Source organism: Pleurodeles waltl, chromosome 6, assembly GCF_031143425.1.
Source record: "Pleurodeles waltl isolate 20211129_DDA chromosome 6, aPleWal1.hap1.20221129, whole genome shotgun sequence".
NCBI lineage: Eukaryota > Metazoa > Chordata > Amphibia > Caudata > Salamandridae > Pleurodeles > Pleurodeles waltl.
Window position 1 is genome coordinate 237,131,500 of NC_090445.1, and position 22,512 is coordinate 237,154,011.

Genomic DNA, 22,512 nt, shown 5'->3' on the forward strand with positions numbered 1-22,512 from the left:
CAGACGAATTATTCCTGGCTCAAAAGGTTAAAGTGTCAGATGTAAATTACAACCCAGTATTGAAAAAATAAAAAATAGTGGACTAAAACCAACGAAACAGGACAACACATTCAGAGTATTTTTAAGAGACTTTGTTACATTATGTTATGTTCTGCTATGTTATGTTATGTTAATTACTCCAAAAAGCGGTGTCCTGTTGCTACATGGGCTGCACTCTAAGAGGAAAAAAGGTAAATAAAAGCAATGGACATGAAGCCTGTATAAATTTGTTGAAGCCTCTGTATTTTCAATGTTTCATAAACAAAAGGAATTTGAAGGGGTACAGCGTTCAGGTTTTTGGGTGCTGAGTAGGAAAATGCACAATCACTGCGGTGACTGCGCTATCTGGAGCGTGGATAAGAAAGCACCATTTGTTGAGTGTAGTTCATGCTGCGGTCAATATAGTTGGATCTTATGTAGAAGGTACTTATGTCTAGACCCGTTGAGTGCCCTATGCTCAAGACAATGTGTTGAAAAATAGAACTCCTCTGAATCTGCATCCAGTTTAGGTCTCACCAATCCTGGAACATATGGATCTTTCTTGGGAGATTTAATATCAGTCTGGTTGCTGAATTTCAATTGGTTTGAAGTTTAGACAATAAGGCCCCTGAGATTCCCGGGCAAAGGACATTCTAATAGCCTAGTCAATTGGTCCATGGGTAACAGAGTTTCATACATCCAGAGGGACGGAGACATTACAAATCTTTTTTTAAATTCTAAAGCATTCAGCCGTCACTTGGCGTATAGACAATTAATGATCAAGGATAACACCCAGATTTCTATGAGGGATGGCACTGACACCTCCCTGGGTTCCGATGGCAACCAATCATTCTCCCAGCTACCTGTCTGATCCCTGAAGTGAAGCATCCAGTCTTGTCAGAGATGGGTTGGAGGCAGGTTGAATGTATCCATGCCATAACCTCCCTCATGCAAGCCAGAATCTTGGCTTGAGAATCAGAGAACGTATCAATCAATTATGTTAACAATAATTTGAATATCACCCGCGCATGAGACTTATACGAGTGGATCAACTCAAGCAAAGTGAGCATATATACATTAAAGAGTGAGGGGCTCAAGACAAAGCCCAAAGGCACCTCCACAACTAGTGGTAGTTGCAGACACAAATGAAGCAAGGAAACTGCTTGTTTTCTGTTGGCAAAGCTTGGTGGCAGACCCCAAAATGAAATTCCGTTCTAAAATACTGAGATGTAAGACAGTGTTGAATGCCACTGAGAGGTCTAAGAGGATTAGCCCAGCCGACCCTCCCGTGCCCAGCGTCATTGTCTGTAACTGCCACAAGAGCAGTTTTTGGGCCAGATGTATCAAGGTTTTTTGCATTCGGAAACGGTGCGAATGCCCGTTTGCAAATGCAAAAAGCCACTTCAGAATGTATGAAAGACATTCTGAACGCAATTTTAAGGAATCGCTAAAATAGCGATTCCTTAAAATTGCGACCCTGTTTAGAGAGTCGCAAATTGCGACTCTTTAAATAAGAAATCGCAAATAAAGATTCCTTATTTGCGATTTCTTAGCACATGCATGAAGCCATTCCTAAATGCGATTTGGGCATTTAGGAATCGCTATTTACCACCAGGTTGAACCTGGTGGTAACCAGGTGCAAAATAAAAAAATGCATTTAAAATGCATTTTTAAAATGTACATGTAAAGCACACATGCCCTTTTGGCATGTGTGCACCTTACATGTCCCCAAAATCTTTTTTGGGGTGCAACAGAGGGGGCCTTAGGCCCCCAGCACCCTGGGGTTTTGCAATTCCAAAATTGCGATTTCTGGTTAAGAAATCGCAATTTTGGAAATGCAAAAAGTTCGCAGATATGGGCCAACAGGCCCATAGGTGCGAATGGGACCGGTATCGCAGTTTGGGATTCGGTAATAGCATTTGCGATTTTTAAGAAATCGCTATTACCGATTCGTAAATGTGAAACATGGCATTTTGCGAGTCGGAAATAGCGATTTCTTAAAAATCGCTATTTCCAAATCGCAAAAGGCCTTCATGATACATCTGGCCCTTTGTCCGGTAGGTGGCCCAAAAGCTCAAGTGCGGGACATCCAAAAGATGGTTATATAGCTGCTTGTTGATCTTTTTCCCAATAGTTTGTTTGGCAGAGAAATCAGCCAGTAATTTGGCAAAACCTTGGGATATGTTAAAGGTTTTTCAAAAGTGAGATGACCTGTGCATGCTTGCAAAGCAGAGGGATCTCAACTACAGTGACTGAAGTATTACATAAAGTAGTCAGGAAGGGAGCAAGGAACTCAGCTGCCATAGGAAAGATCAAGAGGGGCGGGGGTCCAAACGCAGGCCAGATTTAATAGAAGAATCAAATCAAATCAAATCATTAACATTTAGAAAGCGCGCTACTCACCCGTGCGGGTCTCAAGGCGCTAGGGGAAAGGGGGGGTTACTGCTGCTCGAATAGCCAGGTTTTTAGGAGTCTCCAGAAAGCGGAGTGGTCCTGGGTGGTCCTGAGGCTGGTGGGGAGGGAGTTCCAGGTCTTGGCCGCCAGGAAGGAGAAAGATCTCCCACCCGCCGTGGAGCGGCGGATGCGAGGGACGGCAGCGAGTGCGAGACCAGAGGAACGGAGGAGGCGGGTGGGGACGTAGAAGCTGAGGCATCGGTTGACGTATTCCGGTCCCTTGTTGTGGAGGGCTTTGTGTGCGTGGGTGAGAAGTCGAAAGGTGATCCTTTTGCTGACTGGAGCCAATGCAGGTGTCTCAGGTGTGCGGAGGTGTGGCTGTTGCGGGGTACGTCGAGGATGAGGCGTGCCGATGCGTTTTGAATGCGTTGCAGGCGATTTTGGAGTTTGGCTGTGGTCCCGGCGTAGAGGGTGTTGCCGTAGTCCAGGCGGCTCGTGACGAGGGCGTGGGTCACGGTTTTTCTAGTGTCGGCGGGGATCCAGCGGAAGATCTTGCGTTTTAGCGAGAAGAAGAAAGGCAGCAGATAAGCTCCGGTTCAGGTTAGGTGGAAACGGTAGAGTTTGTAAATTAGGGTTATTTTGTGCAGACAGAAGAAGATAAGTTGTTGCAAAACTCCGGCGATGGAACCATGAGGTGGCCTGTGGGTGTACAAAAACTATAATGTAAATCTCCTGTCCCAACTTATTTGCTGCAGCAATTTTATTAGTCAGATAAATAGGGGAAGCAGGTCGAACATGTGTGTGTGACATTGCTGAATCATTATCCTATTGATGATTTTGTCATCTTAGTTTAAGTATACCGCCATTTGCGATCGAACCTTTTTCTGTATTTGCCCTGGGCAGATCTTCCTAAAGCGGGATGCAGGGAGTCACTGACAGTTTGTAAGCACCTTTGTAAGGGCAAAATAGCATCCTACGCATTGGTTATATGGCATTAAAATTGGAGCTTGCTTTATTCACCTCGTCACAAGGCTCAAAAAGTGTATCACTCGGGGGTCTGCATACGTTTCCCTGTATGATATTGGGTCAGAGCTACGAAAGCTGGGCAAGAGCTGGATTAGAGACTGTAGGACAGTTCCCAACAACAGGTAAGAAAAAAGGAACCGCAAAGTGTCCGAGCATGCAAGCAGAATAGGGGCGAACCCTCCCTGTTAGTCAAAACCAGCAGCCCTACGACTGACTAGGATGAGTCATCATCAGATTTACGCACAGAATGGAGAAATTTCGAATTAGGGACACTGATAAGGTGACATGCTTGGCAGCTGAGTTGTAATTGTAATTGAAATCCCCTAAAAGGACCAACTCAGTTGCTTTCAAAACAAAAGAGAACAAAGACTTTGGTAATCTCTTACATACTTTACATTCGCACACGGACATCAAATAACAGTGGTAACAACAGTGGCTGACCGTCATTATTAGTACAATACCAATCAATGGCGCTTCTACGACCCAATCACTAAAGGTCTGGAGCGTGCTTCCCGCATATAACCCCCTTCGTTTCTGTGTATTCACATTGTGAAGACTCAGCCACCACACCTCCTCTGGAACTACACAAGGGGCCCCAAACTTTTCCCCAACATTTGGGTTATCTCAAATGCGAGAGTCCAGGAAGTTTGTATATAAGTGTACTCGCAAAGGTAAATTAGGTGACAATGAAGCATGAGACATTCAGCATTAACAATGGTCAATGTGTCAATCTTGCTGCAAGTAAAACACACCTAGAAGATAATTGTCACACCTCCCTCCCACAAGTAGTCTGGTCATGGCATTAGCAATGGTTGTAGCTGAAATTTCTGTCAGGAAAAGGACGTCTGATATTTAGGTAGTGAACATGAACAACTATGTGAGATCTATTAATGTTGACACATTGCATAACTTGAAAAATCTCAAAATAAAGATTTTTTTTTAAAAACAGCTATGCAAGATCTATTGGCTTCATTAATGGTTTGTTTAGCCATGTTGTACAGCACTAGAAAAATCACTATGATGCGGTCAATACGGCCCACGTCATATTTTTTCCCTTTGGTTCCAGCCTTGCTCCTGTACAACATGGCTAAATAAAACATTGACAAAGCCAATAACTCTTGAGTAGCCAAGACCTATTATCTTTACTAATGCTTGTTTAGCTGACAGTATTTAGAAGACTGTGATAGCATTTAGTAGATTGGGATTTATAGTTAAATGTACCCCAGTTTATACGTTTCCTTCCAATCCCTAGCATGCGTAGGGCTGTTGGGTGAAAAAGAAGAACTGGCTGGCAGTCGCCCACATGACATGGAGCCACCTACGCCCTTCTTTCTGCCTGTGTTTCATTTGCATTCAGTTAGTTGGTGTGCATGGTTAGAAGGCCTAAAGCTGTTGCAGGCGACCAGCCTGTCCCTAGTGGAACAACCACAAATCGTTAACAGGCCTTATAGTGATTTTACCAAGAAAACGCATGGGGCTGGTTACAGCTTAGTTTGAGCTGTGGTTGCAGGTAGGGCTCTGGCACTCGTTTTTGGGGACTGGCACTTATGTTTTCTCATTAGACCTTCACCAGAGCAAGAAAAAGAAACATACAACATGGTGAAAGAAAGAGGAACTTGGCTTGGAAAAAAAGTTACAAAGGAAGACAACAGGAATTAAAAAGAACCAAGTCTGAGAAAAAGGGGCAGGGAAGTGGCTGGTGGGAGATGAAAGATGCATGAGGTGGAATCAAGACTACACAGCCTTGGTATTTGGAACCCCGACCTTTGATAGCACTGACTGCAGGCTTCTGAACAAAACCTTGGGTCCCAGCACTGATTATGTTAGACACACACCCAGACTAACATACTCATCTTGTCTGTGATTGCGTGGGTGATGCGTCAGAGATTGAACATTACACCTGATGGTTTGTAAGTCTGATATGTAGTCATGTGTAGGCACATGGTTCTGACTTCTGCGCAGCGCTCCAGTACGGTGTGAACTCTAAAGTCTGATTTTGCACAAACCTTGTTTTTAATATGTGACCAGACACCCTTGTTGCAGCTGTACATATATCAACTATATGTATATTCCCGAGAAAGGTCTAAGAATCTGATTTTGCTGAAAGGGAGTGAACTCACAACCTTCCTGGAACAGACTCTTCCATTGGTCTGTAGCAGGTATGAAATATTCCATCTAGAGAAGGCTTCTTTAAAAATGGCATCCAACTGTACCTAATTACCCTAATGAATGGTAACATCTAGAGTTATCACCAGATATATGCTAGAATCAGGCCTTCAAAAGGTGTCTGAAAGAGAAACACATTGGTTGATGCAGAAATAACTCTCCACTTTAGGATAAATGGATGGTTGGTTCTGCACGCCACAATGCACTTGTGACAAATGATGAAGGTAGGATCTGAGAAGGAAGCTTTCAAATCACTTCATTTAACTAATTCGAAATACACCCTGATACCATTTGGAGTTTAGAAGTGCTTTATTAAGAATTAATCAATAAAATAAATAGATAAATAACGAATGAAAGACAGCCTTTGAGCTGAACATTTTCAGTGAACAACTATCTTTAGGATTGATGGATTGACATGGAAGACCAGCTAACCCCTGATTTCAACTCCAAACTAAAGCAGGCTTAGTAATTAGGAGCAAGAGCCGTACTGACCTTTGCCAATGTCAGTTATATGTGGCAGAGCTGCACTTGCCTGCTAGTTGTATCCTCTTGAATGTTTCTCCCCATAAAAAATGGGCTTGGGTGGGTTTCTAAAATGTAATCGCAGATAAATATCACCTTCTTGCAGACTGCACCATGGTTGCCTGAACAACATGTGGTGTTTGCAAGGCTGGACTGAGACCTAATAGAAGATCTGGAGAATGTTTGGTTTCAAGACCAATATTGCACCAAACCAGGCCATGACCATTTCCAAGAGGGTTTAGAGGTCACTATTATTAAAAATGCCTTGTACATCATATTTTGCAAAGTATATTAGCTAAAATGCAGTATGTTTAATAGGCTGCTCTGTGCAGAAAGTTGCAACATACAGGAATACTTCAGCTTCCAGCACAGTACACAAGAACATTTCCAGGGCAGCAGTCGGGGTGAATGGACTAAAGAACCCTTTCGGCTCTGAAAGCAGCCCTTTGTCTCCCTGCTTTCTTGGGGTTTCCCATGTCCCGTACAGCTAGCCCAGCACTATGCAGTTGCTATGTCTAACCAAACTATGTAATATTCAGGCCCATAAGGTGATTTATAGGCTGAACAGCCTCCACTCATTACGTCATCGTGAGAAACCGTTTCTTGACCCGTCAATAGTCAAATCAAATCAAATCATTAGCATTTATAAAGCGCGCTACTCACCCGTGCGGGTCTCAAGGCGCTAGGGACAAAGGGGGTGGTTATCGCTGCTCGAACAGCCAGGTCTTTAGGAGTCTCCGGAAAGCGGAGTGGTCCTGGGTGGTCCTGAGGCTGGTGGGGAGGGAGTTCCAGGTCTTGGCCGCCAGGAAGGAGAAAGATCTCCCACCCGCCGTGGAGCGTCGGATGTGAGGGACGGCGGCGAGTGCTAGGCCAGAGGAGCGGAGGGGGCGGGTGGGGACGTAGAAGTTGAGCCGTCTGTTGAGGTATTCCGGTCCCTTGTCGTGGAGGGCTTTGTGTGCGTGGGTGAGAAGTCGGAAGGTGATCCTTTTGCTGACTGGGAGCCAAACTTGTCCACTGGTGAACAAAACTTGGAAGTGATGTTCTCAGCTATACCCGGAGATATCCATTCCGAGAATAAATTGGGTGGTAAGCATGACAAGGGGTCATTCCTTCCATTTATAGGCCAGGAGGATTGTATCAGCTCATATGGGCCTCTGGCGCTTGTGCTTTATCAGAAGTTGCATCTAAGTGAACCTTTGTTTTGAAGCTGCCTTCTTTCTAATTATCACTTAGTATATCACATCCTTCATATCAGATGAGACTGTGTGGCCAAAACTGAAGACATGAATTAGGTTTTCATGATGAGAGTTGGTGTGCGTGTATGTATCCATGGTGTTGCGTGAGGCTGCTTTAGCAATGTAATGGATTTTAACATTTATCTTATAAAGTTCTAAAGTTATGTGCCGTAAGCGAACAAAAAGAGAAAAAAACACTTGACTTAGGTGACAGTCTAGAGTTACCACTTTTCCCAGAGAAAAATACCTGTCATTTGTTAACGTTTTAACTTTCTATAATTGACGGACATGGTACGTCAATAGAACATTAACTACAATTGCCTGTTTTCATTTTTAATATGAGTTTTCTGCCTTTGCTTACTTTCCTTTTAAGTCAGGATATTAAAGCTGATGTCAAGTGTTAAGTATGTACTAAAAAATACCAGCTTTTCTAATTTATGTACTAGTTAGGACATTAAGATGCTGGTGATGCCAGTACAAAAATGGCCAGGTGGCAAACCTTGGTGACACCAAGGACCGGTCCTAGGATTTTTTGGAATAACATTTTCTGTTTGTAATCCATCAGCTGTAAGCAGTACAAAGTAAGTCCACCACGGCCATAGCCATGCCAAATTTTCAAGCAGCCCTCTTAAGTTGACGCCACGTACCCTGAATCTAAGTGGATCTTATTACCGTATTGAGTGGTTAGCCTACAAATGTGGCAGGGATAATCACTCCCGCCCAAACCCCACCCAGGATCTATGCTGGACATCTGTTTGTTATAGATTAAGTGCTACTATCCAGTATTTACTATGTGTAGCAGAACATGCATCCTGACATGAATTGTATTTTTCCCCGCAGGCGAACAACCCATTATACAGAGGAGCAACGTCAACCTTCACTAACATCACGTACAAGGGAAATGCAGAATGAGATGCTGCTCAGATGTTGTGGCAGACGCCATCTTGGAAATTTTTGAGACTCATGTTTACACAGCAATGTGTGTGTGTGTGAGAGAGAGAGGGAGAGAGAGAGAGAGAGAAGTGCGTGTGGGTTGTGTGTGTGTGTCATTAGTCATTTTCAGAATCACTGGTTATCGAGCAATTTCCACTGTCAATTCCCTCCTCTCTGGCACAACAGAAAATAACTGCACAAGGGGCAACTGCTCATTTCCAATAGGATGCTTAAAGCATCTCAGGTTCAGAAACACTGAGCTATGATGGTCTTACTGGACATAAACGTGGAAAGTATTGCAAGGAGTGAGCAACTTGAAGTACAAGAGTGAATGTTTTTTTTTTCTAGAAGGAGACTTGGTGCACTATCTGTTGTCAATAGTACTTTCAAAAGATGGAACGACATGCTCCTTTCCTGTGCATTTCTCAGACTGCATCAAAACCTAGCCCCTGTGTGAACTCCCTAAAACAGTATATTTGAGCCAAATTAGCAACTGCAACAAATATCACACATCCCCATAAGAGATTCTAAACTAGGAATTACCATACATACCGCAATGTAAGGGGACATTTATAATAAGAGCCCCAGAGTCTTAAAGGCTTTCTGCTGTGACAAGAAAATGTTTTTAAAAGTGAGCAAGTGCCTTAGGATTGTTTAACATATTTATTGCATTATTCAAAAGAGTTTTGAAGGGTTATTTTATCTGTTTCTACAACAGAACGAGTGGTACATTGATCAGATGAGCACAAGATGGAAGATAAAGGTGAATGTCTGTAGACAAAGGGCAGGAGTAAGGACTTGAAGGATAAATGAAGTTTGTTGTTAAGCTAGGGTATGCAGTCCTCTGAGGTATTCAGTGGGCAGAAGTTGCTCACAGCACCTTGAGCTGTAGTCTCAGCTGGGAAGCAAATGGGATCACTAGCTGCCTCACGTCTTGCAGCCACAACTTCCTGCCTCATTATAAAGACACGATGGCTGCTCCGGTGACTGCCTCAGCCGGATATCTCACCAACAAGCACAGCTGGCTGTCTCACCAACAGGCGCCGTTGACTGTCTAGCCGACAGCCAAACCTGTCTGTTACACCGCAAGATGAACTTTCTGCCTCATCAATAACCACAACCAAGGTCCTCACTTTTAAGGTACCACTGGCTGCCTCTTTATTAGGCACCAATAGCTGCCTCACAGGCAACAGACTGGCTCATCCAAAAGTTGCACAAAGAGCTGCTCCACAGCTCGGGTTATGGAGAACCATGCATAGTCCCCTCGGAGAAGCTGGAAATGTCAGGAGTATTGCACTAACATTTTCACTGAAATAAAAATAACACAAAGGCCTCAATCTCACTCGTAGGAATCAACACAATTTTATTGTTTTCAAGGTTGGTGGATCAAAACATTGTAACAATTTTAAATAATCATGAATATAGTAGATATGAGTTTGAATCTGAAATCAGTGAGATGGCACGAGCACAATATAACATTATCAGTCCCCGCAGCGTGAGCGGATGAGCATGCTTATCTGCGAGTGGTAAACTTGTAGTTTAAGAAGTCTTTTTAACTCTTGCAAAAGGACAGAATGGTTTGGGGGTTTTATCTTCACATTGCCTGATCTCAGCCTACAGCTGTCCATGTTGGCCAGTAGTAGTGTTATGCCTCTCTAGGCAAAGTAACCATTTTCCATCTCGGATCTTAGGGGAGGCAGCCTGCTACCTACTGCTGGTGGTGTCCTCTCACCAGCCTAGTCTTACCTTGCACTGTCACCGGCCGGATATACCGGTAAGGTAAGGACCCATATGTGTATGGCTGTTCTTTCATCACTTCCACCAGCACAGACAAATATAAAAAATAAATAAAGCACAAATAATGAGTTCTTGAAACATGTTATTGCCACACCAGGGAACAAACCATCACTGTGCATTAAAGAAGGAACACATTCTCCTATACAGCTCAACTTAGAAGTGTTCATGTAGATTTCAAATACATAAACTAGAAAATATAGACTGCAAAGATAATGAACATACAGGAATGTTTAGCTCAAAGAATATTGCCCAAACTCACTTTCTATCTATCGAAGGACTAGATTAAATTCACACTCTGACTGCTCCTAATACATTTAGGTACAAGTGCTCGACTGCGGGATTTGGTGCATGTTGACCTTTCTGTAAAAAGGTATTTTACTGTATTCCTTATTTTTGTAGGTTACATTTTTAAGTCTATTTTTGTGGTCTGCATTTTATAGACTTTATTTTTGTAGTCTAGAATTCTGTAGTCTGCTTTTCCACCTGATGTGCATTCCAAGACTATGTTGGGATGTCTTTACACTGTGTACAGCTAAATACTACCTATAGCTTGTAACTGCACAACATCTGTATATTGATTGCCATAAACTGCGCCTGAATAGACGATGTACACATCTGTACAGGGATGATCTCCTCGTCCCACCTGTAAAGACGTTATCGCTGTCTAATGTCTGTAAATAATTCCGAACTGTGCTCTCTATTCAAAAAGTGTTATTTGGTTGGCCCTTTTATTAAAATGTGCCTTCAGAAACCCATATCACATCCGTAAGTCACACACACAATTGGCACCTCTAGAAGGCTGAGCCCCGCTATGCTGTGGACTAAGCAACACTGGGGCATGTCTGTAGGTTGTGGGAGATTTCCCAAGATATAGCCTTCTAAAGTCTGTCTTCTTTCAGTCAGTTCGGTGCATCAGTTGGTTAATACAGCTGCTGCAGAAATGTATGTGCAACCTGCCATCATATTTTGATCCAGGAGAGGACTCACTTTGCCCTTCTTCATTTTGAAAGAGATCAATAAACCAGGTCCAACTAAGAGGGTTAATAATTCATGTCATTTCCAGCGATACAAGCCCAGAGCACATTGTGGCAACAAGTGCTGTATGAAAATGAATATCCTTCTTCAGCCTGTTGAATAGTCCAGCCTTCTTCCTGGCTGTCAGAGTGAAGACAACATTCTACAAGAACAGAGTGGTTTGCAAAAATGATCAGCACATCATCAAAAATGACAAAAACAACAAACTCCTAAGGGTTCAAAAATCTGGCATTTGGTTTGTGCACCCTGAAATATGAAGTATGCCATCTGTTTGTATTTGGGATTATGACTGGAAAACCATTGAACTATTAGTGAAAACGAGCATCTGCCATAGTTGCTTTTGACTTAGAGAGGAGAAGTTGGGCCAAACTTTGGATGGGGATGTCTAAGCTGTGTTCAGGCCCACTTTAAATTGAATGCTTCATATATTCACTAACCGCAGGAGCTTGCACTGCTAGAGTTACCACCTGTTTACCGCCAGTTCATGCTTGGGCTAATAAGTTCAAGTCAGAGGAAAGACCCACCCTACGGAGTCTATGTTGTATTCAGGTTTAAATGCTTCTTTGCTAGGTCAGAAAATAATGCACCTGCTCGGGAGAAGTCTCTAGTGTACTTAAGCCTGGCGAAAGTGTAGGAGTCCATTCTATGTGTTGTTATTAAAGTGACAACTTGTGAAGAGCTTCGCAAACGTTGCATGATCTAGGATAGATGGCCTCCTAATACTTTGGACTTTGCCCCAGTACAGAGGGCACAAGCTGCTCCCATAATTTGGGATTTCCTTCACTGAGATGGGCTCAGCCCAAAATGTGAATCCATGAATCTGGGGAATTAGATGTGTCATGGCGTCTGCTCAGCAAAAGGTATTCCCTAATATGTTTGAAGAACAAAAGTTTGTTTAAAGCTAAACAGAAAATAGGAAGTTGCCAAAACCTACCACTTTTAACACCTTACGTTGTCTATGTATCATAGGCAGTGTAAAGTTATGTTATTTCGATATCGTACTATAGATGAGAGACAATTTGGAAGTAACAGAGAAAGCAAGCAGGCTTTCAAAATAATTACCTCTTCTAAAGAACCACTAGAGACAAACACCTCCTGGACCCATTGATAGTCCTCCCTTAAGTCCATTGCTAATACCATGATGTGATGATAGCATTAACGCGTGGTACTATGTCTAGATTTAGAATTATTTTCAAATAAATGATTGATAGTTCAAAAATTATTGAAACTTGTGCTCATTTATTTGCACCTTCTTACCACCATAACCGAATTTCTGTCATATAATGCTGTCATTTTACTTTTTTATTGGGGTGGAAATGTGTGGCAACCCGATTACCACACATTTCTTCCATTACCGTGGGACTCTAGTGAATCCGAGCACTCAAGAGTATATGGAGTTCGTAAGAGGGGGATAGTGAATTGACCGAATGTTTAACAGTAGCTAGTTTTCCCTGCTGTGAATTGTCAGAAGCTTGCCCGCTGACGCAAAGGCACTGAGGAATCTGTTGTTACTGTACAAAATGACAAGTGTGTAAATTGAGGGCGCACACGCAGTCTGATTTTCACTAAAGCAAATCTATTTCTTTATGCACTGCTACACAAAGTCCACAAGCTTCATTTTTTAAATTTCACTTTTTTAACTTAATTGTGTGGTCCTCCCAGGTGGCCTATTTTAAAAATATGTTGAATAAAACATGCTCTTTTCAAATGTGATATTTGTTCTTTATTTCATTAGCGATTTGGTGCATATGAACCATATTGTGAATATAATCTTATGAAGAGCCTTTTTCTTAAGGACATTTTTGTTTTTGGGAAATAGTGTAATCTTTTGGAAAATAAGGTAAAAACCTTTGCATCAATATCAGAATACATCATTTTTTTAATGTATTTGCATGATTATTGCTTATGAGCGGTTCAGGCATGGCAGAGCCATCAATTCAAAAGTTGTGTCTAAGGCAGCATAATTGTCAATTATATTTAGAAATATGCCATACAGGGGTACAGTTTTTAATAACCTTTAGTTAAAGACATACAATATGTGTATGCTAGGTGGGGGACATTACAGCACTTGATCCTGCAACAAGCAATGAAAGCTGCAGATGAGAAAAAGAGATAAGCAGGTGCACATCAGTCACTGCTCATTAGTGAATTTGCTACAGAAAGGGGAGACGTGGTAAAGGTGTTTCGGCCTTGGTCGTGGCACATGGCACATGGTTGATGATTGGAAGGAAGTCTAATTTAACTATTCACATTAAAAAAGGAGCATCACCGAGTGATTCTGTTCTGAACCAACAGACCCTCCTATGAGGCAGATAATAAACAAGCTCTGCTGGATTTCAAAGATGAAGGAAGCACAGCATGAGGTTTCATTTGAACCTACCCCCTGCTAACAATGTAAGACCCTCAATAAGTTACGAAAAATAACCTTCTATCAAAGTCTTGACCTAGGAGAAATAAAAGGTATTGCTTTTGTCAGCAAATGGTGGATTCCATAATTTGAGACCAAATAAATCTAGAACTAATTTGAGAGATGACATTCCTCTAGGAATTCCTTATGAAGAAGCAAATGATCAAAATGATTTGAGGAGATAATAATTTGGAAGCATACATTAATTCCTCACATGATGCTTATGATGAGTAAACAAGGGGGGGTGAGATGGAGAGAGCTTGTGTGTTCTTTCACTATCTCCAAGGGAACACCATAAAACAGTAATTGGCAGTGAAAACATATGGGATGGTAGCAATCCAGGAGCATATCGCAAACCCCTGCATCTCTTCACCAGGGGCTCATTCAGCACAAGGCCGATAAATATCTGAGATATGGGCGACTCAGGCCCCTCTTCACATTCTGCATGGGGGCTCCCATTATTTTGCATTACGCAACTGCAGCTATCCACTATCAGTTTATGTCCAGTGTCGCAGTACCAGCCTCTTCCAGTCCTCAACCTTTGTGTTGTCCTTCTCCTTCCAGGTTCACTCTTGTGCGTGCTAAACCCCTCCTCCTGAATTCCATTGTCTCTGCAGATAGTAAGCTCTTCTTGATGGTTAGTCTGGTCTCAACAAGGGTTGTGACAATTTCACATTTTACTATATTGTAGAGCATGTCTTGCCTGTACAGAATTGATGTCCAATTTCCATATGTTTTTGGCTGTTTTGCAAAAAGAGGATTATCTTTACTTGTTCTGCCTTATAAGTGGAATTTATAGGTTCCATACTTAGAGCAGTCAGCGGAAATAAGTATATGCTTACTCTGACCTTTCCTTATACAGAGTCGATGGAGTACTTACTGGCCCAAAATTCAAGATCATATCCATGTTTAAGCAATTGGGCCCGATTCACAAAGAGCCTCCTCGCTTGTGGTGGAGGCTCTGCCGTCATACTGGGATAAACGCAATGAGAAACTGCAGTGCAGAGATCCTGCTGCAAGTGCGAAAACCTTCACCAGAAGCCAGGAGGCTCTTTTTGAATCTCGTCCATAAACTCAAGATACGGTTTGCCTTTGAGAACTGATCCATTGAATTACTTCCCTAGTGATATGATAGTAGGAGGAAAAGGAAGCTACATATTTTTAATGCCTGCCAGTAGCAAGGGACCCTGGTAAAATGATATTACTTATTAATAATAAATATACATAACAAAATAACAGCTATTGGCACTGTTGGCAATCCACAGGAAAATGCCTTTAAGTTAATAACTGTAAGGAAGATGCTTTTTCCTCAACATCTTCTGTATAGACCTCATTAATAAAGATTGATAAATGTTTAGACCAATATTTAAGAACGTTTGAAAGCACTTACAGCAACTCTTTGTTTGTGTCCGGAACAATCAAGAGAGGTCAGCTGAGATAATCAAGACAAAACAGACAGAATATTAGATTGAAGATGGCATCTTTGAATATTATTTCCTACATAGCCGAAGAAAAAGCTTGAATTCATTCCTAGTTAAGAGGTAGATTTAGACATGCGCTAATTAGAATCAAGAAGCGCAATCCTCTGGTTGAATATGTACTTTGTAGTGCTCATTCACCCCGTAGGCAGTATTTTGTTGATGCTGTTTAGTCTTCAGAATTGATCCGACGTCTGTTCGCAACTTCTGCCTACCGATCAAAACTTGTTCTGTCTTATATTTATTTGGTGCATGACACAGAAACATCTGTCTGATGGTTAGTCATTCTCCAACCTCACAACTTACGCAAGAAGGCCTGCCTGTCACTCACAGGGCAGGTGGTGGTGCAGAGCCGCCACTAGTGGCCACGAGGAGTACTACTACGGAAGCCCGCACTGATGTACTTGACTACCCTCTTTGGCTGCACTGAGTCCCCTCCCAACAGGCAAGTGAGGACTGTCTCGAACAGAGGGCTAGTTAGGAGGACAACTAGATTGGTTAGAGGAGGGCCCACCCCTACTGGTGGTGAGCTACCCCCTCTGGACTAGCGGGATGAGAGTGCCCGGCTGCCAGTGAGGTGCAAGGCAGGTCCCCATACTGCAGCATAGACACCAAAGGTGGGCAGGAACTGCGACAGCAGCTGGACACCGGAGTGTTGCTGGCCCGGTGGACCCCCACGGACAGGACTGCCCGGGCCCTCCTCCGTAGGAGGTAAACACCTTCTCTCTTTGATTCCAGTGCCTGGGGGTAAGGTGGGTCCTGGGGGAACTGTTGATACCTCTATGGTTTGGTACAGATCTCCCACATTTGGACTGCAAGTGCCTCCCTGGATTGGCCTGGGTGCTTGTCGGTTCAGGGGAATGGCGGGTCCCTTACACATCTGAAGCAGGAATGCCTGGCCAGAAGGGCCCCCCCCTTTCCTTCAGTGAAGATGTACATTTATGAGGGTGCAAAATACCTTGTGCATGGGATGCCGGGGACCTGGCAGAGCGCACTCCCTGTTGCACACAACTGTAGGGCTCCAGGCCAGGTGTCAGGATCCCCCCATTCCCTTGGCACCAACTCTGATTTCCACAAAGACACCGGACGCAAAGCTGGACAGAATCCTTGCAGCTATTGCAGACACCATGCACTTGGCATGGGCAGTGCAGAGGACCCCTCAGCCAGCACCATCTCAATGTTCACTGTCTGCTTTGCAGATAGTGAACATTGCTAGGGTGCTGGTGCACCCTGCGGGCTACAGCACTGCGCTGGCTCAATTACGAGCCGTAGACAATGCTGTAGCCTGTTTCCCGCTAGGCTAGCGGGCAGAGATTTAAGTTTCCGCCCGCCGACCTAGCAGGAAGCTCTTAATAACACTGGCAGGGAGGTCGCAGCATTGGCAGTGGCAACCCTGTTGGGATTTTGGGGGGCAGAGTTTTCCATCTGCCAAACTCAAAATCGGGCCCAATATGTCTTATTTGATGTCTACTAATAAAATATTTTTCTACTGCACCTTGTTTCTTACTTACATCCCCCTTTAAGTTAAAATGACAATCAAAATCCTTATGCTCTTGCACCCAATCAGGTTTCAACAACAATCTAGGTGACTTGTTGCGTAACAATTTAAAAGGAGAAACTCCTGTCACACTGTGTGGTGTTGTTAGATAATTCCATGTCTTTTTCCCCAAACAAAACCTCTCAAGATCCATTCTGGTGGACATAGCTGTTTGTACTCCTTCTTTAAGAAATGTGTTGACACGTTCTACCAAATCATTTGCAGATGGGGAGTACAAAGCAACCTGTTTGTGCATTTTATTGTGACTGTTTATAAACATTTTCATCTTCTGAAATTTAAAATGTGTCCCATTGTCTGTTATAAGTTCTTTTGGGAGTCTCTCTATATCAAATATATTTGCTTAAAATACAATAACTGTGTCAGTGTCTCGAGAAGCCACAAAATCAAATAATACCATTTAGAAAAGTAATCCACAAGAACAATAAGATACTTTTTGGAATTTGGCAATAACTCAAACAGTCCTGCAAAATCCATAAAAAAGGTTGGACCAAGGCCCTTCATGGCAAAGGAACCATGTGTAATGCAGTTTCAGATGTTCTCCAATGGTTGTCTGAAGCTAAACAAATTGCACAATCACTTACTCACACATCCACATTCTTGTCCATGCCAGGCCACCAGTAAAATTGTTTTCAGTTCCGCACAGTTGCTGTCACTCCCAGATGCCCCTCATGACCGATATCAAATAAAACTTTACGTAGAGATACTGGTGGAACCAAAAATCATGTCTCAACAAAAATCCATCAACAATTGACAATTCACTAGCCACTTGTATATGTTTTTAAACTAGACCCCAAATTCCTTTCCTTTGGCCATCCATTTTGGACAACTCTACATACAGATAATGTCAAATCCTTCTATATTTCTTCTAACAACCTTTCTTTAGAGATTGCAGCACTCTTGATATTGCAGGTGTCTTCTATTAGTGCAACCACACACTCTACATCATCCTCTAGGATATCAGACTCCTCATAAACCAAAGGTACACAAGACAGATAGTCAGCTCTAGTATTTTTACCATTCTGTAAATGCTTGATGGCAAAATTATACTCTTGTAACTTAGAATTAATCCTTACCAACCTAGCTGAAGCCATTCCCACACCATTACCATCAATCATATAAATTAGTGGTTTGTGATCTGTGCATATTTAAAATCTAGTGCCCCACAAAAATGTTCTAAATTTCTCAATGGCCCATGCACAGGCTAACGCTTCTCATTCAGTTGTACTATAGTTGGCTTCAGCTTTAGTTAGTGCACGAGATGCAAAAGCTATGGTTCTTTCTTGATTTTCAATCCATTGAGAAAGAACAGCACCCAGCCCAAATTGAATGGCATCCACTCTTAAAACATAAGGCTTTCCTGCCGTAAATGCTGACAATATGGGTGAAGAAGTTATAAATGCCTAAACCTTCTTAAATGCTTCATCACAAGCTTCCTTCCATACAAACTTCTGCCCTTTCGTGAGTAAAGACCTTAAAGGTTGAACAATCATCGCATAACCTTGAATGAAACAGGCATAGTATTTGCAAAGCCCCAAAAATGATTGGATTATCTTTATTTTCGGGAGGTTTTGATTCCAAAATTGCATTAAGCAAGGACATTTTTGGTTTAACTCCTTGGTCAAAAATGCAATGACCCAACTAATTCAGGGCCATATGTACTAAAGCATTTTCCCATAGACATAGAATGGGTAAAAAAAACCTTTGGGACATCTGGCCCTTACTTCCTTGGCAAATATCTTGCATTTTTCTTTCCTTAGTGTGACATCTACTTCTTGAAATTTGCATAATACCCTTTCTAATATAAAGTTGTGTTCCGTAAATGTCTTGGGAAGTATTAGCACATTATCCTGGAACACTTGAACTCCAGGAATCCCCATTAAAACGGTCTCCATGAACCTCTGAAACACACCTGCTGCAGAAGCTAAGCCAAACAGCATACGCAGAAACCTGTAATCACCAAAAGATGTGATGAAAATGGTGAGGTCCTTGCTTTCTGCAGCAAGTGGAATTTGGTGATAGGCAGATCTAAGATCTAACAAAGAATACACTTAAGATCATCCTACGTTTGCTAAAAGGACCTGCACTTCAGATAAAGAATGACAATCCACACTAATGTTTTTGTTTAATGTGCGTAAATCCACACATAAACGGATCTTACCAGATTAAAAAATAAATAATTCTACTGGACTAACCCATTCAGAGTGTTCAGTTGGTTGTATGATACCTTCAGAACACAATTAATCCAGAAGTGCTTTCATTTTCTCTCTAACAGCCATGGGTACAGACCTAACTTTGTGTGCTATCGGTATTGCGGATTGTTATAATTTAATAAAATGTTCAAACCCAGAAATCTTTCCAATACTCTCTGTGAATCTGTTTGGGTACTTAGAAAGTATACTGTTGACAGGGTATTCTTGATCAGATTCAATAGAAGAGATATAGGGCCAGATGTATCAAGCGATTTTGCATTTGCAAACGGTGCGAATCGCAAAATTCAGCCGTTTGCGAATGCAAAAATGCCTTTCAGAATGTATGAAAGGCATTCGCAGTGCAATTTTAACAAACCGCTAAAATAGCGATTCCTTAAAATTGCGACCCCATTTAGAGAATCGCAAACTGCGATTCTCTAAATAGGAAATCGCAAATAAGGAATCCTTATTTGCGATTTCTTAAGCACATGTATCAAGCATTTCCTAAATGCAAATTGGGCCTTTAGGAAATGCAATTACCACCAACAGAAGTTTGGTGGTAACCATGTGCAAATTTTAAAAATGCATTTTAAATGCATTTTTTAAATTGACATGTAGCGCACACATGCCCCTAAGGCATGTGTGTGCTTCACATGTCCGTAAAAATATTTTTGGGGTGCAGCAGAGGGGGCCTTAGGCCCCCAGCACCCCGGGTTTTGCATTTCCTAAATTGTGAATTCCTAACTGGAATTCGCAATTTAGGAAATGCAAAACCATTTGCAGCAGGCCCATAGGTGCAAATGGAGTTGGATTCTCTATTTGCGATTCGGTAATAGCTCTTGCGAATTTTAAGAAATCGCTATTACCGAATCGCAAAAATCATACATACCATTTTGCATTTCTTAAATAGCGATTTCTTAAAATTCGCTATTTAAGAAATGCAATTTGGTTTTTTGATACATCTGGCCCATAATTCTCTGTAAGAACAATAGAATCTTCAGTACCAGGAATCAGCATGAGTCTCGCCAAGACTTGCCACCAAGTTATATTGCGACCTTTGTGAGCTACAATTTGTCTATCTAAACATGCAAGAGTACCACTGAAATATCCTAAGATATCGCTACAATTTGTCTATCTAAACATGCAAGAGTACCACTGAAATATCCTAACATATCAATGTTCTGCTCTCCAAAGGCTTTAGGTTTCTATCTCCAATGTGTGCTAAACACCAGGGTACTTTTACATAAATAGTTGTATCTCTTACTGTACTGATAGTTAAGACTACCTTGGATAGCTCTTGCAACTGTTGTTCAGTATCAGTTTCCACTGAACTCACTTTAATACTGCCTCTCTTGTTTCTACAGACGATTGAAAATGAACAATTTTGTTACATTTGTTACTTCTCTTATTAATTGCAAGACAATTCTCATTATTGGCTAAGTGAGATCGTGAACCACATCTATAACATACATTCGAAACATTTTTCTGTGTATTTTTAGCAAATTTTAGTTTGATTGTGACTGCTGAAATACTGTTAGTGTTACAACACACATCCACATTAGAAACACCCTGTACCGAACTTGAAGACTCTGAGGCAATAACATTACTTGAAACCTCTCGATCCCCTTAGCTATTTCAATCACTTCAAATAGCGTGGGAACCCTAGAACTTAGTAGCCATTCCTGAATCTTTTTAGATGCGCAACTGAAAACAAATTAATCACAAATGTACGTATCAAGTGAACTTCCAAGATTACAAACAGCTGCTAGGTTTCTCAACATAGAGATATACTCCTCAACTGTCTCTTCCATGGACTGTTCACATCTGAAAAAAATAAACCTTCCAGTAGTACACTGGGCTGCTCAGAGAACTTTTTAGTTAATCTAGCTACAGCCTCGGTGTAAACATTCCAGGATCCTTCAAAATCCATTTGGGCATTTGTTACAGGTAAGTTGTTAAATGTTTGTTGCCCTTCATGACTAAACAATATTGCTCATTTTCTTTGAGGTTCAAACTTTGTGGCATCAATTGCAACCAAATAGTTTTCAAAAGTGAATTGCTTGCCATGGTGTAATGTAAGGCAAAACTAGAAAAAGGAATCTACCATAAAATTGTATTATATACCATAAGAAATTACATTTTTTTTTTTTTAAACAAACAAAATTAAAACTTTTAAAATAATAAATATTTATCTTATTTTATAATATTCTAACGAGGTGTTCCTGTCACCGCTGAGAAGACTGCAGAGGAAACAGAAAATGTAACTACCTGGTAACAGGCTTAGAGGTGTGCCTGTCACTGTATTAAATGAGTTCTTCTTTTTTTTAAATATAAATAACAGTAGCTCAAAAGTATGCTCTTCTGCTGACAAGTAGATCTTGCTGTGGAAATGTTAGGTGTTGCGCTGACTAGCAACAATTAACATACAGGTGTCAGTCTGTGTGACACATATGAGGAACAGCGCTGCTGTTACTATGGTTCCTTACGTAGCGCGACAATGAGGTGCTGATTCCTTGGCAACGGCACGCAAATTTGACCATGCGTGCCAAAGTAATACCTAACACGGTTGTGCGTGAACAATGAAAAGGTTAACTGCATCTTGAGTAATCCTTTGTGCGGCTGCATGAAAACCAATCAAATGTGCACCATGTAACTAGCACTTTTAAGTGCCTTTGAGAAAACTGCAACAAGCCCGTAGCACGGATCACCGTGAGGCAAATTCCAGATGTGGCGCTAGGGGGCCAGGTAGTAGTCAAAATGTCTGAAAACCGAAATGCAACCAAGTAGGCTCATAATGATGTCAACTGCAGAATTGTTGCGTTACAACTCCTGGGATGGCCAAACTGGATAGCCAAGGCACGAAGAAGTAAACGGTGAGCTCCAGAGAGAATTCAAAAATATCTTTAAAATATATATTAATAATCCAGATGGTCCTCCACGCTCATCACCAAATATTATGTTGTGTTCCTTTCAATAAATAATGGAAACAGAGCAGGAACCAGAAACAAAGGTTTTATTTTTCATACATAGATAAACAGCCCACGAACTACCTCCCACGCCGCTCGGTTGTCCAACGGAAAGTGACCAGATACCGTTGAACCCCCCAAGTGGCATCAAGAAGCCAGAGCATGGAACACATGTCAATAATACACATTCTACAGATGTAGTACACAACTCGAGATGGAAACATCTTGTGACACTGGCAATGAGGAAGGAAATAGGTTAACATATATACCACAGACACAAAAGCTGAAATTGCATTCCAGACCCTGAAGTTGGCTGCAGCCGACCTCGAGGGGCAGGTTAAAGAACTCATGGTCAAAGCCTGCATGCTAGAGGACAGAGCAGAAGATGCCCTCACTCCACAATAACCTACACATTTTTGTCTTCTCGGAGTGTGCAAAGGGTCAGACCACATTGCCTTCTTTCTCCTCAGTGGAACAGCCACACCAGGTGCCAGCCCGGTGGCCTCAGGTGAATTTCAGAGGCAGTGATGCCATTCTGCAGACTGGCCCTGTCTGCTTTGATAATGCCCACATCCACCTGTTTCCTGACTATACCCTAGCGTCCAGCGCCACCCGGTGTCATTCCTGGGAGTGACATAATAAAGTGTACAAAAAGTGATGGATGCAATGTTTAAAATATTCTAAGCCACTGGTAATTGCCTGGGGCCTCGCCTAGTCCTTGTTATTTCTGGCAAAGCTAAAAGTTATTGCGAATCAAACCACCTGTTTCTTTACAGAACCCACTGATG

At 42.0% G+C, this 22,512-nt stretch overlaps 1 protein-coding gene across 1 annotated transcript in view; it reads left to right on the plus strand.

Moving 5' to 3' along the window:
- ITGB3 (integrin subunit beta 3) overlaps positions 1–12,839 on the plus strand; it is a 303,301-nt gene extending 290,462 nt beyond the window's left edge. Inside the window, exon 15 of the mRNA XM_069237983.1 lies at positions 8,202–12,839. Within this exon, the coding sequence (XP_069094084.1) occupies positions 8,202–8,273 (72 nt within the window). The 3' untranslated portion in view covers positions 8,274–12,839. The remainder of the gene's footprint in view (positions 1–8,201) is intronic.
- The last annotated feature ends 9,673 nt before the right edge of the window (positions 12,840–22,512 follow it).